Consider the following 16,728-nt stretch of genomic DNA (forward strand, 5'->3'; position numbering starts at 1 on the left):
AGAATGTTGTGATCCATAAACACAGTTAGGTCCAGGCAGTTGGCAGGATTAGATCATCTGTCTCTTCACTTTTGGTCTATTGCTCTATCAGTGTTAAGAGAGGAATTTAAAACTCTTTTACTGTAATTGTGGATTTGTCTGTGTTTCTTTTTAGTCCTGACAGTTTTTGTTTCAAGTATTTTCATGCTCTTTTTTTAGGTACATACACATTTATGAGTATTATAAATTCCTGGCGAATTGGTCCTTTTGTCATTTTGAAGTGTCCCTCTTTATCCCTGGTAATACTCTGTCCTAAAAACCACTTTATCTGATACTAATATAGTAACTCTAGCCTTCTTATTCTTACTCTTTGCCTGGTATATCAGTTTCCATTTTAAAAAAATTTCAACCTGTATCTTTATATTTGAAGTGTATCTCTTAGGAGTCTTGCTTTTTTAATCATTCTGAAAGTCTCTGCCATTTAATTCCACTTTAATATATTTACTGGCTTTTTAGCCATACCTCTTTGCATTATTTTTCATTTCATTTCATTTGGTGGTTGCTCCAGGACTTACAGATAGGTATCCTTGAATTTTTTTACATTGTATCATTTCAGTTTATTTTTTAAAGTTTATTTATTTATTTATGTAAGTAATCTCTGCACCCAACATGGGGCCTGAACTCACGACCCTGAGGTCCAGATTCACATGCTCTTCTGATCGAGCTGGCCAGGCGACCGTATATCATTTCACTTGAAATGTAGACATCCTGTAGCTATGTAGATGCGTTACTCTCTTCCCACGTCTTATGCTATAGTTTCTCGTGTGATATGTCTGCATACATTGTGACCCAGCCCTCTAATACAACCCTCTTGGTAATCTCAGAATGGTCTCCATTGATTGCTCTTCTGTTGAGTTGGATCATATTTTCCTGTTTCTTTGTGTGTTGTGTAAATTTGGCTTGTGTCATGCTTAGGAACTCTGGATTCTGTTATATTGCTCTGAAGAGTGTCAATATTTTGTTTGTTTGTTTTAGCATGCAGTTAACTTACTGAAACTCGGACAACAAACTTTGTCTCCCCTGGCACAGGTGGCTGCTACTGTTTTTTAAGCCTTAATTAGGCTGCTTGGAGTCTGCTGTGCACATGCAGATTTCAAGGGTCAGCCAGAGATTTGAGCAGAGCTCATATGATGAATTTGGGGATGCCCCTTCTCTGGTTTTTTTCTTTCTCTTGGATTTTCAACCTCATTTTCCAGCTGTGGGCACCCAAACATTATTTTCTGATTTTCCAAGCCAGCGAGACCGTGGCTTTTCCATCTCAGTTTTAGCCACCCTGCACATGGTGCTGACTAATGGCTGTCTTCAGGCAAAAAAGAAAAATGGTAAAACATGGGAAATTAAGCTGGTGCTGTTCTCTTCCTCCAGGTGTGACTCTCCTCAATTTCCCACCTGCTTTGGTCAGTCTCCGCTACATTCCAGGAGTCATTTTTATATCTTGTCCAGATTTTATTGTTGTTATCTGAGAGAGGATTGGCCCAAAAGGAGCTAATCTCCATTCCCAGAAAAGGAACTTGCCAATATTAATTTCAGAGGAGCAGCACGGTGTCTAGCTGAATGTGGCCATTGCACATCCTCCGTGCGGCTGCTGTGCTGGTTTTCCCTCCGTCCACAATTGCTGGGTAGAAGGGAAAATGGCTGTCCACATTCGGGGATGGAATTTTCTGTCTTCTGAGTCTGAGAGCATAGTTGAGGTATGGCACACTTGTCACAGAGAGAGAGTCCACTGGGCTGCAGGGACCCTGTGCGTCAGGCACATGTGAGGGACTTTATCTGTTTCATATGATGTAATTACGGAAGTTATTGTGTGAGGGAGAGAGACTATACTCCATGGCTATATTTGCCTTCTGAAATCATGTTAACACTCTCTTACATTTCCAGCAGTATAAAAAGGATATTACTATTTGCTTGCAACCGTAAAAGAATGAAAGTCACGTAAAGCAGGTTGGATGTCTCTGCTATTAAAATCGTTGAGTGTTGTTTTTCAGGTTTCACACGCAGTCTGCATATGTGACAATAGCACTCCAATTACTCTAACTATAAACAGTTTTGTGATAACAACCTGTCAGCTCTGATGGCAGTAATTACTGTCAGTACTCTGAATGACAGGACAGCCGGCTCTGAGTTAGGTTTTCATTGGAAGCCTTGGAATCACCCTGAGTCTTCTCGGTATGGGGATGTCTGGTCCTCCAGAGCAGTGGTTTCCTAGCACAGCAGAGCTGCCTCCTTCTTCCCCGGACACTGGAAGATGTTTCCAGAAGCAGGGTGCTCATGACATGTACTATAATAACGGCAAACAGTCATGGTTTAGTGGAGAGGAAGCATAACGTGTGTTTTAAAAACACAAAGCACTTTTCAGATGTATGTTCTAAAGGAGGGGTCAAGCAGTATCTGTCATGTATTGACTCTCAGACACGGTAAATTTGTGACATGCTTCGGGAATGGTGTTTGGGGAGCTGACTGCAGTCTTCTGATAGCATAAAGTGCAATGGCTGTGTACCGTGTTGACCAACTGCATGTTTCGTTTCTCTTAGCCTGATGAAAGATTATTTTTTCAAGCCACCCATCAATCAGTTCAGCTTGAACTTCCTGGATCAGGAGCTAGAGCGATCCTATAGGACCAGCTACCAAGAAGAGGTGTGTTTCCCCTTCTTCTACTGAAGAAATTTGTTTTTTGCACTGGATAGTTCACGAGCAGCTTTGTGCTTTGGCATCCTTTCCCCCCCGCCCCTCGAGTGATAGGAAAATGAAGGCTAGTACTGATTTCCCATAATCCATAAGCCCCAGACTACATCTTTCCAATTTTAGTATATGTGCTGCCGAAGCGAGCACGTAGCCCCAGACTACATCTGCATGTGAATTTATCCACACGAGGAGAAAACCCCCAATCTTGCTGTGCTCCTTTGTCTGGCATCACTGGCATGTCATTTCTAGGCCCCTTTGCTCTGTGCTGGCATTATCCTCATTTTCTCCCTCCTTCCCTGTGACTCCCTAACATTACGTGCATGACTCTTTGTCACACAGCACCCTGACATTTCAGATCCTCTCCGTCTCCTATTAGGCTGTGAGCTCCCAGAGGGCGATGTTTCACGTCTGCCCCCAGCACCCACACATGAAGCCAGGCCCGGAGCAGGCTCTTGAGTGAAGGCACGAGCATCTCTTACTATCCGTTGACACGCCTATGCTTTCATCTGCTCTTGCTCCAATGCCTGCGTGTTACTTCTGTCATGAAGCCAGCTGTCACACATCCTGAACCTGGGACCCAGCCATTCACTGGAAGCTTCCAGAAAATGGCTTTTGTGCAACAGCCTTTACAGACCCAGAGTCCATAACCCAGCTTTCAGGCTTAGTATGTAATGTGTTTGTGAGAACTCACTGGTTTGTAATAGCTTGCTGTGTGACCTTGTGCAAGTTTCCTAACTGCTCTGTGCTTTAGTTTCCTCATTAAATGGGATAGGAGAGGTGCTCCACCGAAAGCACTTACCACCTGTACTGGGTCCAGGGTGGGCAAGTGGTCAACAAATATTAGCAGTGTTTTCCATTGAAATCCTACTCCATGGCCACCTGTTGCAGCTTCTGCTTATGCCTCCCACCTCCCCTCCTACCCCTGAACAGGTTATAAAGAATTCTCCCGTGAAGACTTTTGCCAGTGCCACCTTCAGCTCCCTCCTGGATGTGTTTCTTTCGACGACAGTGTTTCTAATTCTCTCTATCACCTGCTTCCTGAAGTACGGGGCTGCCACCACGGCTCCCCCGCCTGCCGCCCTGGCAGTCTTCAGCGCCGCCCTGCTGCTGGAGATGCTGAGCCTTGTGGTCTCCATCAGGTAAAGGCCCACCTGCCCGGCTCTGCTCCAGCTTTTAGCCTTTAGCTCCCTCTGCTGGCTCAGCAGTTTATGGCTGCACAGTCTGGCGGCAGGGCCGCTGAGCCGCCTCCCGACGCCAGAGGCCTCTGCATTTAGGGTGACCCGTCCTCTTTCCTTCCCTCCCCTCAAGCTCCGCTGCTCAGCATCGTCCATCACAGACCCCAGCCCTCGGCACAGGTGGGCACCTTCTTTACCAGAGGGTCAGTGTCCCCTGCAGCCCCTCCACTGCCAGCCCATCCCTGGATCTCCCCACTCAGAGACTTAAAAAGGACACGTGGGAAGAGAAGGAATGAGAAAGGGAAGAGAAACAGAACAGAGCGTACAGGGAGCACATGATGGGCGGCCACCTGCTGGTCAGCAGGTGCCTCTTCTAGATGTGCGAGTGAGACTTGAAACCCTTAGAAGGATTGTAGGTGTCAGTCTCCACAAGCTTGGGTCAGGCAGTGGTTTCTTAGATGTGACACGAAAAGCACGAGCAGCCAGAGAAAGAAGAGATAGGTTGGACCTCATCAAAATGTAAAGCTTCTCCGTTCCAGAGAGCAACAGTCACTTCTCAGGTCAGAGTGAGAAGGAGCCTGCCGGACGGGGGCATATATGCAGACCGCATCTGTGCTGAGGTCTGATACCTAGAATGTCAGCTTAGTAATGAAAATTTAGAAATGGACAGAAGGTCTGAATAGACAGCAGGGACCCCTCAGGGAAGGTAGGCCCTCAAGATCCACTCAGCCTGATGCCGGGGTTCAGCCCAGCACCTGGGGGAGCTCACAGCCACTCTGAGTACTTGCGACTAAGTGTGAATGCACAGGGTACTCCATTCACAAGCACACACCCCGCCCCCGTCTGCCTCCAGGGCACTGTGACCACCTCCTCTGTCCAGCCCTGTCCATCTCAACAGGCAGTTCTGCGTGATTGCCCCCAGCAGCTGGAGGTGAAACAGAAAGGGGGAGAAGGGCCCTGACCTTGAGTTTCTGCCCCCCTTCCCCAATACCCCAGGACAGGAAACAACAGCCCTGGGTCTGCCCTGTGGCTTCTGAACACTAGTCGCCCCCTCCCCACACCCCTTTGACATATATGGGCTGGATTGCTCTCCCCCCTCCCCGTATTCACCCTCCCCTCATTCCCCCACCACTGCCCCTACCCCTGTGGTTTTTGTAGAGGGTCTTCTCTGCAAAAAGGCACAAGGGTCAAGTGTGAACACTTGACCCCTGTGCCTCCTTCAGGTTGAGATAACTGTGTCCTCACTGTCTACCCAAATTCTCCACCAGGACTGAGGTGCATGGTGCATAGCAAAGGACTCCTTGTAACACAGCCCTCCCTATTGGCCTGCCCCTCAAGTCTTGGCTCTACAACCCTTGCTAAGCTGCCTGGGACCCACTCGCAAATCAGCTCTGCTTCTGGGGAATCCAAACCAAGGCATCTTCAGGCCCCTAGTTTGTCTCTTCCTTTTTAAAATCAGCTTTATTGTGATATAATTCACATATGTAAGTGTTTAATTCACTCATGTAATTGTACAATTACATGATGTAATTCACTCATTAAGTGTACAATTTATTGATTCCTAGTTAACCTACAGAGTTGTGCAAACATCACTATATAATTTTAGAACATTTCTATCTCCCCAGAGAAAACCTGGCACCCATGTGCAGGGAGTCCCCTCACACCTGCGCCCCCTTGCCTGGGGCAGGTTTCTGTCTGACACGGGCCTACAGCTAGGTGAGGCTCCGGCTCTCTTAGAGGCTAGCGTTGTCTCCGTACCTTTTTCAGAAGCCCTTTACACCGTTGTTCCCTGTTCCTTTGGACCCACTTCTACAGAATCTGGCCTAACCCCAGTTTGGAGACTGCAGAGGGCTATAGGCCACAGAGATGCCAGGCTGGCTGCCCCCCGTGTGTGCTGGGCCTGTCACACCCACATGCTCTGCTAGCGTCTTCCAGTGAGGTGGCCGCTGCTCCTGAGTGACCACTGGTGGGACTTTAAAAGTTCACTTTACCCAAATCATCAAAGCCTGGGAGGGGCTGGGGACATGACGGAGTTCCCTCTCACCTCTCCGAGGGTCAGCAGGAATCTCTGCTGCAGAATATATGGGCGCCCCGGCAAGGCTGCTTCTGCAGCTCTTCCAGGGGCCAGTCCCAGGCCTGGCACCTCCTCCAGAGGCTTTTGTGCATCTTGAATTGTAGCCCATCCCTTCACTCCCCTCACTTTGTGCCGAGCCCAGGCAGGCGTGAGAAGGTGGGTCTCATCCTCAGAGCTCTGCCGTCCTGGGGACCTTCATGGGGGCCTCCCAGTCCTGCCTTCTCCCTGTTGGAACTTGGCTTCTTCTGTCTCCTCATGGGGCTTATGTATTCTGCCTTTGAGCATATTTGTGGTTATTCTTGGAAATATTCCCAGGACTCCATTATCCGTTAAGTGTCAGGAGGCCAGAACCATCCAGGCCCTAGAAGAGTCAGACAGGGCCTGGCTCCACGTGGAAAATGGCTGAGATTTGAGGTTTCCTTGTGGCGATCACGCTTTTGTAGTAAGTGGTCGCTGCACTGCAGGTGTCCAGGACAGAAAGTGCAGGCCCCTGGGTGTGTGGCAAAGACACTTGAGGGGATCTTGTGCCGTTGAAGCTCAGCAGCGGCTTCTGGCACTTCCAGAGGTGAGGACAGCACGCCTGTCCCTTTCCCCCTCCCTGGGGAGGGTCTTTGTGCGTGGGTCTCCCTGCCCAGCTGAATCCTGGTGCCCCTTCTTCCGTCTCCTGCTGCTGGCATCCAGGTACTGGCCCCTGCTGACCCCGGGGCCCCTCACTTAGCCAGACTGTTCTTCCTTTTGAACAGCGGTTCTCAGGACACGCACTTGCTCCCCCTTCTTTATGAAAATTATTTTGTGATGTCCACATCAGTACCCTGAAATACAGCCTACTTATACACACAATTTCAGAAGGAGTCGATGAAATGTTGTCACTCCAGTACGAAGAAGAAAGAGCAAGGGAGCCATTTAAATGAAAATGTGTAGTGTTTCCCCTCGTTTTTGCCAGGACACCGCTACCCGGGAAGTCATAACAAAGTCGTCAGCTGTGTCTTTATGTGCACAATCACACAAACGTGACAGCTCCAGGCACGGACCACTAGCGGTGTGCGGGCTTGGGGGCACACGCGCCAGGTTGCCACCTGTGACACGATATCTGAAATGCCGAATGAGCCTTGGTGAGGCCCCAAAGCAAAGGGCACTTCTCATAGTGGTTCATTCCTGGGAGATCAGGGTGTGTTGGCAGCACCGAGACACAGCGAGGCTCCAGGCTGAGGTCATTGTCAGCAGAGTTCTCTCCTCTGTGGGTGTCCAGGGGGCATGTGGCAGTCATGTGAGATGCAGGGCAGAGCCGCACTGTGTGTCTCAGTGCACCTCCCATCCCGGGCTCCTGTCCACTAGATGCCGTCTGCACCCCTCAGTCATTGTGGCAACCAGAAAGGCCCTGACAGAATCCCAGACACTTCCAAAGCGCCCCAGCAGCCTGTGACAACAAGTGGTGACCTCTCAGAGGGCCTGTTAACGTTTGCATGCCCCGTTCTTACAGCTACTTTGAGACCCGCAGAAGCTTATGATTGGCTTTGTGCGAACATGTGTTATTAGTATGCAGCAGATTACCTTAAAATAAGGTATGGTGAGCTGAGCAAGTCCAATTTATTTGCCGCCAACCCAAAGTGAGGGGATGGGGGGCTCCGCCTGCCCCCACGTGCACAGTAGCTGCATTGGTAAGAGTCGGTGGGTCTCCTGCCCTCATCTTCCCTGGCAGGCTGACCCGCCCACAGACACCCCATTTCTCCTTTCTCCCCTCCTCATCCCAGGATGGTGTTTTTCCTGGAGGATGTGATGGCCTGTACGAAGCGCCTGCTGGAGTGGATAGCCGGCTGGCTCCCGCGCCATTTCATTGGGGCCATCCTGGTGTCACTCCCTGCTCTTGCAGTCTATTCACATGTCACCTCTGAATTTGAGACAAACATACACGTAAGTAAAGGCCTAGTGACTTTGTTCCTGGGCTCTTCGGGACTCTCTCATTTTTTTTTTAAATAAGCCTGATGACTTGGGATAGCAGTTTAAATATAGGCCTTTAAAGAGGTACAAACTCTTTGTCACCACCTTGAGCTTGTCTTAGAAGACTTGCCTGGGACAGAGGAGCAGGCAGGGAAGGTAGCACACAGCCTGTCTCGATGCTCGAGCCTGTCACTGACCACAGTCAGGGAGAGGGCTACGACGCTGCCCTGCCCAGCTCACACATGCCCTCTCCAGCCTCATCTGTTCACCGAGCTCCAAATCAGTTATTTTCCTATGCATTTTTCAAAGCCGCGTCTGTCCCACGTTTCCAGACAAGATACCTTGCTCATCTGTCAAACTGGCACAGCCAGGTGACTGGCCTCTGGGCTGGCTGCTGTCCATCAGGGAAGGAGCTTCTGAGTTAAACCCCACGAAGACTGAATTAATGCCCTGTGGAAAGTTCTATTTTTGGTGAAAGTGAGTGTAACATGAGCTGCCAGGCAGGCTGACTGCATTTGATACTTTAACAGCAAATTACATTTCTGCTGGCATGTAGCAGGATGCCTGAAGGAAGGCTTTGTAAAGGTAACCACTTACACGGTGGCGGTGTTGAGACGGGTGGCCTACCTTCCCTTTCCTCCAGAATGATGTGCGCAGTTTCCACACATCTGAAGGAGAGTCCTAGTGCCCATGTGAGCTCGCAGCCTAAAGCTCTGGGTGATTAACCCAGCGGTTTAGGATCTGTCCCTGAAACTGCCAGATACTTCGCGATACCCGTGGTATTTTTATATCGAAAGAAAGATAAGTGAGTGAATCCTTTGATGTCAGCATGCTCAGCTGGAAGTGAGGCAAGGGGCCCACACGGCGAGGGCGGGATGGGTCACTAACCGCGCCGGCTCCTCGTTGCAGTTCACCGTGTTTATGGGCTCAGCCGTCCTGATCACCGTCGTGCACTACTGTAACTTCTGCCAGCTCAGCTCCTGGATGAGGTCCTCCTTAGCCACAGTCGTCGGGGCTGGGCCCCTGCTCCTGCTCTATGTCTCCCTGTGCCCTGACAGGTATGTCCACCAGTGCGCTCTGCATCTGGCGCCCTCGCTGGCTGGGACACCTTTCCCACCCTCGCTTGTCTCTCACATCTGTGCCTATGCCCTCTCCCTCTGCTCTACCAGATACTGTCACAACATGACGTAGCTTCCAACATACACAATGTCAACAACTTAATGAAATGTCTGAAGACGAATATGCAAAAGAAAGAAAAAGAAAATCATTCCTCATGACATATACATGTATTTGCATATAGACATCCTCGGGTGACTCCCTGCCATAGTGCAGCAGACACATGCTTGCACTTACTTATGATGGCGAAGTAGGACCAGAAGCCATTTCTAAACGAGATCATCAAGGAAGTAAAGGAGTAGAGGTATAGGGAGACACAAGAATGCAAAGAGGAAGCTGGTTCTAACCTCATTTGAGTAAGGGGAATACACCCAGACAGCTTGCAGGTTGGTGAAGGAGAGGAAGGGAAGAGGTAAGGTGCTCTTGCAAGTGGCCTGGGCCTTATTTATAAATACCGACTCACTGTTGTGACACATGTGTCATGATGTGAAATGGAGTAATGACCAGTCACTGGAAATACATCTTTTATCTTGAAGTCCTTCCACATATTGGAGAACACTTTCAGTCTCTGGTATTCAAATGGCCTTCAAAACCCTATCACTGGTAGGTGCCAAGGGATAGGATGGCATGGGGAAAGAAAGTGTCTGTGGGAAACAGGAGCCATTCTTACCATCGTGCTACAAAAAATGAAAAATGAAAGTATATAGGAATGGCAATGATATGTGCTGTATTTAAAACATCCTATATTCATGAAATCCAGTAAGATCCCTGTCTTTCATGTGTCCTACTAATTGAATAATGTTTGATTCTTAGTTTGTTAAAAACAGATCTCAAGTTGATTGTTGCACATTTGCAACTGGTTTTGCAGCTATCAGCCTTTTTCAGCTAAATTCGTAGTTGGGAATACTGTGATACGGTGGAGAGCAAGAACGCTCACAGTGAGTGGTTCAGAAAGTTCACGATAATGTCTTAAAGCCATTAAGCTTCTGTTTCTGTAACAAACTTCTCCTAAATCTTGGCCTTTTTTTGTAACTGCTTATAAAAACACTTTACTATTAGCACATATTAAAAAACCGTTTCTTTATAATTCCCGTGGGTTTAGGCTAGCAAGATATTTCAGAGTTACACGGCATTCCTTCTTTGTGCCTTACATGACATCTAATATTCCTGGCTCCTCAAATTATTATGACAACTGGAAGGAGCCCCAACATTTCCAAAATGCCCCCTAGGAATGGCATTACTGTTGCTGAGAACCATTGCCTTAATAAGTTCAGAAGTAGAAAATGATCCAATTTGTTGCAATATCGAATACGAAACTGCCATAGTATATCTTTGGGTATTACCAAAGCAGCAGTCGGTAATGGACAAAGTAAGCATCCTTCTCCTCACTTAGACTTAATAAAATAATGACGACATGAAAGACACTCAAGTTTTCTGCAAATTAAGATCAAAAGGGAATTTTCAGCAGAACTGTCATTCAGCATTTGAAAGGAAACTTTAATGAATAGTTAAATTACTTTAAGCAGAACAAAGCGTACATTTCCCTTTCGAAGGTATGACCATCTGGAATTAGGGTCATTATGAAGCTCTTTCCCAAGAGCATGGGATTCATCAATCTGCCTTTTAACCTTTTAAAAGAACCATCACAAATACCCTCTCAGCCACTCGCAGTACCAGTCAGTCACTGGTGCGGGGCTTTTCCACTTGGATCTGGAGGGACCAGAGTGATGAGGGACCAACTCCATCACCTTTGTCCAGAATTCAAAGAGCAGATCTTGGGCTGTAGCTGAACCTCCCCTTCACCTAGTACTTCTCCCTACTCGAAGAATCCCTTGAGCCCATCCACCCCACCATCACCGCAGAGCTTCACGGGGTAAGAAGCGTGGGGAGTGGTGATCACAAGCACAGACAGGCGCCCTGTGTAGGGGAGGGGACTTCTGAGAACCATGCCAGCCTCGCAGGGGGACACGGACATAAAAGAAGAGCTGCGCACATGTGGAGAGGGATGGTGTCACAGTCGCGCTTGGGCAGGGAGAGATGACATACAGCCTCAGAACAGTGTCTGTGCTGTAGCTCTTGCTTTCTTGCCTCCCCCGTGAAGTCCTCTAACACCCCCTATGATGATAAAAGCCACTCTGAGCCATCCCCTTGCCTCTGCTGCCCAGGGGAGCTGCTTGCAGAAGCTTTGTAAGGTCCCCCTTTGCAGTGAGCGGGACAGATGGATCTAGCAGACCAGGAAGTGTGTGGGCACGAGGCCGATTTACCAGCCTGGGGGGATGCTGGGTGCAGCAGGACCCCAGAGGAAGCTGTGAGGGATGTGAAAAGGGTACCACACGTCACAGGTCCTGCCCCGACACCAAGAGAGAGTTCTTTATTGTGTGTGGTTTCCATGCCCCAGAATGGGGATTCAATTGCTTTGGGCACACCAGGAGCCAAGTGTGCCCTCTCAGGTCAGCCAGCGTCTCCAGCAGTTCCTTTCTAAATCAGTCCTTTGTCAGTGGGCATCGCTGTTTATCATGACTGGTTTCTGGCCTCGTGGCACCGCAGAGAGAAGTCCTCGCCTCACGCGAATGTCTTAAAGACTTCTTGTTTGGTTTTGCTCTTTGGCGATGGTGCCTCTATACCTGATGTGAAGGCCTGTTGGCTGCATCACTGTCTCTGCCTGCTGTGATTTTTAGTTAACTCACAATATCAAATTACAATAAAGCATTAACTATCCTTAGTTGTCTGACTTGATCTCCACATTTAAAAAAAGGGCAATTGTTTTTTTGAATTCTTCTCAGTTTTGCTTTATATAACGCCGTCTTTGCTTTTTATGATAATATTCTTCTGCATTTTAATTTCAGTTCCATAGTAATTTCACACCTTGATGCAGGACAGAATTTCAGGTAAGCTTCTAACATCATGCTTGTGTCTGAACAAACAAGGGTAACTGTCTGCGTACTGTTTCTTTCTCAGCTTCCCAAAAAGCAGTCGTATCTTGAATAAAAAGAATTGTATGTAATTCTTAAAAGAATAAGTGGGAAATACCCACTTGTTAAAATATCATATCATAGTTATAATATCTTACTGAGAACATACTAGATTGGCTTAATTTTATGTAAGAGTTCAGCATGTTAGAAAGGAAATTTCTCAAGTCTAAGAAAGTACTTATTTTAATTCCCTAAAATATTTTGAAATTACTAACTAGAAATTTGAAATAATAAATGCTAGACCCTTGCTTTACTGTAAACATCAAACTAAAATCTATATAAACTGAAGAGTCAGAAATAAACATTAAATTATATAAAACTACATAAAAATCTAGAAAAAATGGAATTAGTTTGCAGGCCCCTAGGACAGAGAGAACTTTCCAGCCTTACAAATAATAAATAGGACCACACACGCACAAAAAGAAAAGACTGATCAACACACTTATGGGGTGGGGGGAGTCAGCAGGCAGAGGAAAGTAGCTATGGGCCGTTTTATGAAGAGCTGATCAAGACCTGCGTAAATGACAAAAACCAAAAATTTCACAAGAGAAAATGTAGGGAGAAGCTAACTATGCTATTACTGAAGTCATTGCACATTTAAATAACTACAAAATCCTTTTGATCTTTTACGTTGTACCTTCAAGACTTTAGATTGTGAATACCCAGTACCGGCAAGGGCTGGCACATTTGTACCTGGTTGGGTGTTTATTTTGTTAAGCTACCAGGCGCTTATAACATACGGTTCATTTCTCACAACAACTTGACACATTAGATGATTTTATCCCCATTTTCCAGATGAGGAAGCTGAAGTTCAGAGAAGTTAAGGAACCTGTCTATGGTCACACAGCTAGTCATTGGCAGTGTTTAAACCCTGGCCTCCCTCACTACCAGGCCATGCTCTTTCTGCCATGCCTCATTACTCCTCAGAATGGTGCATAGTTTTGGAAAGCAATTTGATGACCTACAAAAGTGTTCATAGCCTTTGACCTAATAATTCTGTTTTTACTTATCTACCGAGGGGATAATTAGGAGATATGATAAACGCCACCTGCCCAAAAATGTTGATCACAATGGCTGATAACATTGAAAATTCCTCAGCAACTTCAGTTGCCAATAAAAAGAAATGAATTAAATTGTGACCATGTGCTCAAATATTGCCACTGTTAAGATGCAGCCATAAGAAAAACACCATGTGAACCCACATCTGTCCTGTGGCTATAGCCAGATATTTCATTATGTAGATGAAAAAAAATGTAAGATACGTCATAGTTACGATCTGGTAATGAGTGATGAATGGTTTTTTTAATCCTGTTTCTACAATTAAAAAGTTAAATCTCTGTGGACATGTAGACACTGGGAAGGAGATTAAAAGTATGAAACAAAGGCAGAATGCAGAGTGTTTCTATGATGATCACAACTATAGTATTTAAAAATAAAACACTTAGCTTCTTTTTAAGTAAACTTTTTATTGATGAATATATACCGTGTGCACAGTAAAGTACCCAGATCATAAAAATATGGCTCAGTGAATTTTCCCAAGTGAGCACACCCCATTAACTGCCACTCGGACCAAAAAGTAGAACATGACCAGGACCCCAGAATCACCCTTGTGTCCCAGCTTGGTGACTGCCCCAGCCTTGCATCTGTAGGCATAGATTTTAAATGGCACTGAAATACACCAAAATGTTAACAAATCCCACGTTAACCTGGTCAGGACCATGAGTGATCTTTGTTTTCTGTTTTTCTCTCTGTTTTGATCCCTCTTCTCCATGATAGTGAATTATACTGTATTTTACTCTTAACTTCCAATTATGACAATGTCCAACTATTAAGTCAAAAATTGACTCTTGCATTTAATCCCATAAAATTCCTCTTTTTGGAACTGACCTTTGCTATTTGAATTTAGGAATAAGACCGCCGTCTTTGTTCCTTCTGTAGTTGTGTGAGAAATACAGGTTATCATTGGGAAGTGATTCTCTTATCTTCTTGCTCCAGATCTCTGTTGCATGGCAGCCCCTTGGGCACTAAGTGTAAATCTGTGTATTAGGACTCCCCTTTTAAACAAAGATGAAAACAAACATCACAGTCTGTTTCCCTTTCTCTCTCACACTGGCCTGTGTTCCACAATTCCCCTCCTCTGCCCAGAGGGTCTGGCCTGTGTCCCTCTCCAGAGTCAGGCCATGCCACAGCGAGAAAAGCAAGAGCAGCAGCCTGCTTGAGGAAAGCCAGACACATCACCCATTTCTGCCACAGGGCTACAAAGTCTGATTGGATCCTTAAGATGATGTTAAGCCTTGGTGATGTCTACTTATAAAGGGGGCTGTTCCTCAATGTCACCGCTTTGGAGAAACAAAGAATGGTCACCTCCTAACCCAACAAGGTGGGCTCACCCAAGAGAAGACTTATTGCCTCCTGTTGCACATTCTCTCCCTACTCTCAAGTGAGTTAGAAGGCTTGCAGGGCTGGACACACATCTGTTTCAGTCATCTTAAATAGTTAATTGTTTAGTACTTGAGATTCATGGTAGGTACTGCCACTTGATTAAATGACAGAAGAATAAATAAGTGTGCTGTGTCTTACCATAAAGGCATTTTTTGGTTCTTAGCTCACAGGGCCTGAGTCATGGAACTTATGGCAGGGGTCCCCAAGACCACCCGAGAACCAAGAATTCTCTAGGAGGATTCAGGACTCCACATATAGCCGTACTCATGGCTGTGATTTAGCAGCGAGAAGAAGTACATGAGATAGAGTCCAGAGGAAACCAGTTGCCAGCTCTCAAGAGTCCTGTCCCCATGGCATAGTCCGGTACACTCTGAATTCCTCCGGCAGCGAGCTTGGACAGTGCAGGTGAAATGTTGTCCATCAGGGGACCCCATCAGAGACTCAGTACCTAGGGTTTTTATTAGATGCTGGTCACATAGGCATCTCTGCTGGCAGGGAGCAAAATTCCAGACTCTCAGAAGGAAGGCACAGTGTAGGCACAGTGAGCCCCTCTTATCAAGGAGGGTGGGAACCTCCCCAAATCCAAGATCCTGATACCACCTTGGGCACTCTTGCCGGTAGGCCTTTCTATGGATGGCAGCCTCAGGCCTGCTATGTTAACTCCTTTCCGCACAGAATCTGAGGCCAATAGGGACTTAGCGATACTCTAGCCCCTCTTCAGTTTACATGTGAGGAAATCGAGACCTAGAAATCTTGACCAGGGTTCCAGAACTCTGCAGTGGTTTAGCTGGGACAGAGTCCTGGGATTCTAATTCCAAGGCCAGGGCTTTTGTGACTGTGTTTTGTAGGGAACCATTATGGCCAGACTGGTCAAGTTCATTATTTTTTGTAATGTCCTTAAGTCACAGGTAATAGTAAAACTCATTAAACACTCCAGTTACAGAATTGAGTTTTCAGTGCCATGGAGCTATGGAAACTGAGAGCCCATCCATTTTATATATAATTATGTAATGAGTCATCCCACTGCCACATAAAATCTAGAAGCCCATCAGGGCCCAGAATTTATGCTAACAGAGCAGTCACAGCTTTGTAAACAGAAGAAAGAGAAGGAGGAAACACAACGCTCGTTAACAGTGACAGCCTCTGGATGGTCAATAACGGATGAATCTTTTCTTCTTTCTACGTTTCCCCCTAAATTTCTTCTGATGAGTATGTAGTATTTTTAAGTGGAAAAATTACCTCTAAAAAAGAAGCTTTCCAAGAGACTGTGTTTGCGCTAATCTTCAGTCACAGCTGTTGCTCGTCAGCACCATCCAACTACAGAACAGCCCCCCGCCCCGCAAGAGCAGGCTATTCCTGGAGGGAACAGAAATGAGAAGGGCAACGTGGAAATGTCTAATGGAATCATAAATGTGCGGTAGTTGACATGACTCAGCATTGCCAGCTCCAGTAGTTTATCCCACAGACAGACTCCTTTCTCTGCACGGGGACAGCATGGTGGGGTTCCCTGGGGAAAAGGGATGGGCACGGCCCAAATGCCCAGGGTTGGAACCTGATTGTTATAGTATGTATTAGGATTTCTTGCAACCACAAGAAAACCTCTCATAGGAAGGACACTCATTTTATACCATTGTTTATGCTATTTGAGTTTCTCACAATGCGCTACTCTTAAAAGTATACATATTGGGGCGCCTGGGTGGCTCACTCCGTTAAGCATCCAACTCTTGATCTCAGCTCAGGTCTTGATCTCAGGGTCGTGAATTCAAGCCCCATGTGGGGCTCCTCGATGGGCATGGAGTCCACTTAAAAAAAAAAAGTATACCTATTATTTGTAAAAATGTTAACATTGTCTTAAACGACTTTGACAAAACAGAACTAACCCAGTAGGGGGTAGTGATACACTGGCAGACTTTTATGCAAGTAAGCAATAGTGAACTTACACTAATTCTTTGTGAAATTACGTATCTACCAGAACTAAAGTTGGATTAGAAATCTAAAATGTGTCAGGGAATGTTCAATTTCTTGCGTATGATGATGGTAGTGTGGTTACAAAGGCAGATGTCCTTATTCTTAGGAGATAGGGACTGAAATACTCAGGATCGAAGTGTCATGAGGTCTGCCCCTTACCTTCATAATGTTGAGCGGGAAAGCTGTGTGTGCGCGCGTGTGTGTTGACAGAGGGAAAAAACAAAGCAGCAAAATGGCAGCAATTGTTGAGTCCAGGAGAAGGGCATACAATTGTATTACTAGTCTCTTAACTTTCCTATCAAAATAGAAAGTTGGTGGAAAT

The 16,728-nt window shown here is 46.4% G+C and overlaps 1 protein-coding gene across 2 annotated transcripts in view; it reads left to right on the forward strand.

Annotated features, from left to right (window-relative positions):
- ADCY9 (adenylate cyclase 9) overlaps positions 1–16,728 on the forward strand; it is a 134,958-nt gene that overhangs the window by 113,189 nt on the left and 5,041 nt on the right. For both annotated transcript variants that reach the window (XM_045784340.2, XM_045784339.2), the window contains exons 6-10: positions 2,571–2,673; positions 3,652–3,860; positions 7,722–7,881; positions 8,818–8,966; positions 11,871–11,912. In XM_045784340.2, the coding sequence (XP_045640296.1) occupies positions 2,571–2,673; positions 3,652–3,860; positions 7,722–7,881; positions 8,818–8,966; positions 11,871–11,912 (663 nt within the window). The remainder of the gene's footprint in view (positions 1–2,570; positions 2,674–3,651; positions 3,861–7,721; positions 7,882–8,817; positions 8,967–11,870; positions 11,913–16,728) is intronic.

Source organism: Ursus americanus, chromosome 2, assembly GCF_024610735.1.
Source record: "Ursus americanus isolate L20-20 chromosome 2, mUrsAme1.1.p, whole genome shotgun sequence".
Taxonomy (NCBI): Eukaryota; Metazoa; Chordata; class Mammalia; order Carnivora; family Ursidae; genus Ursus; species Ursus americanus.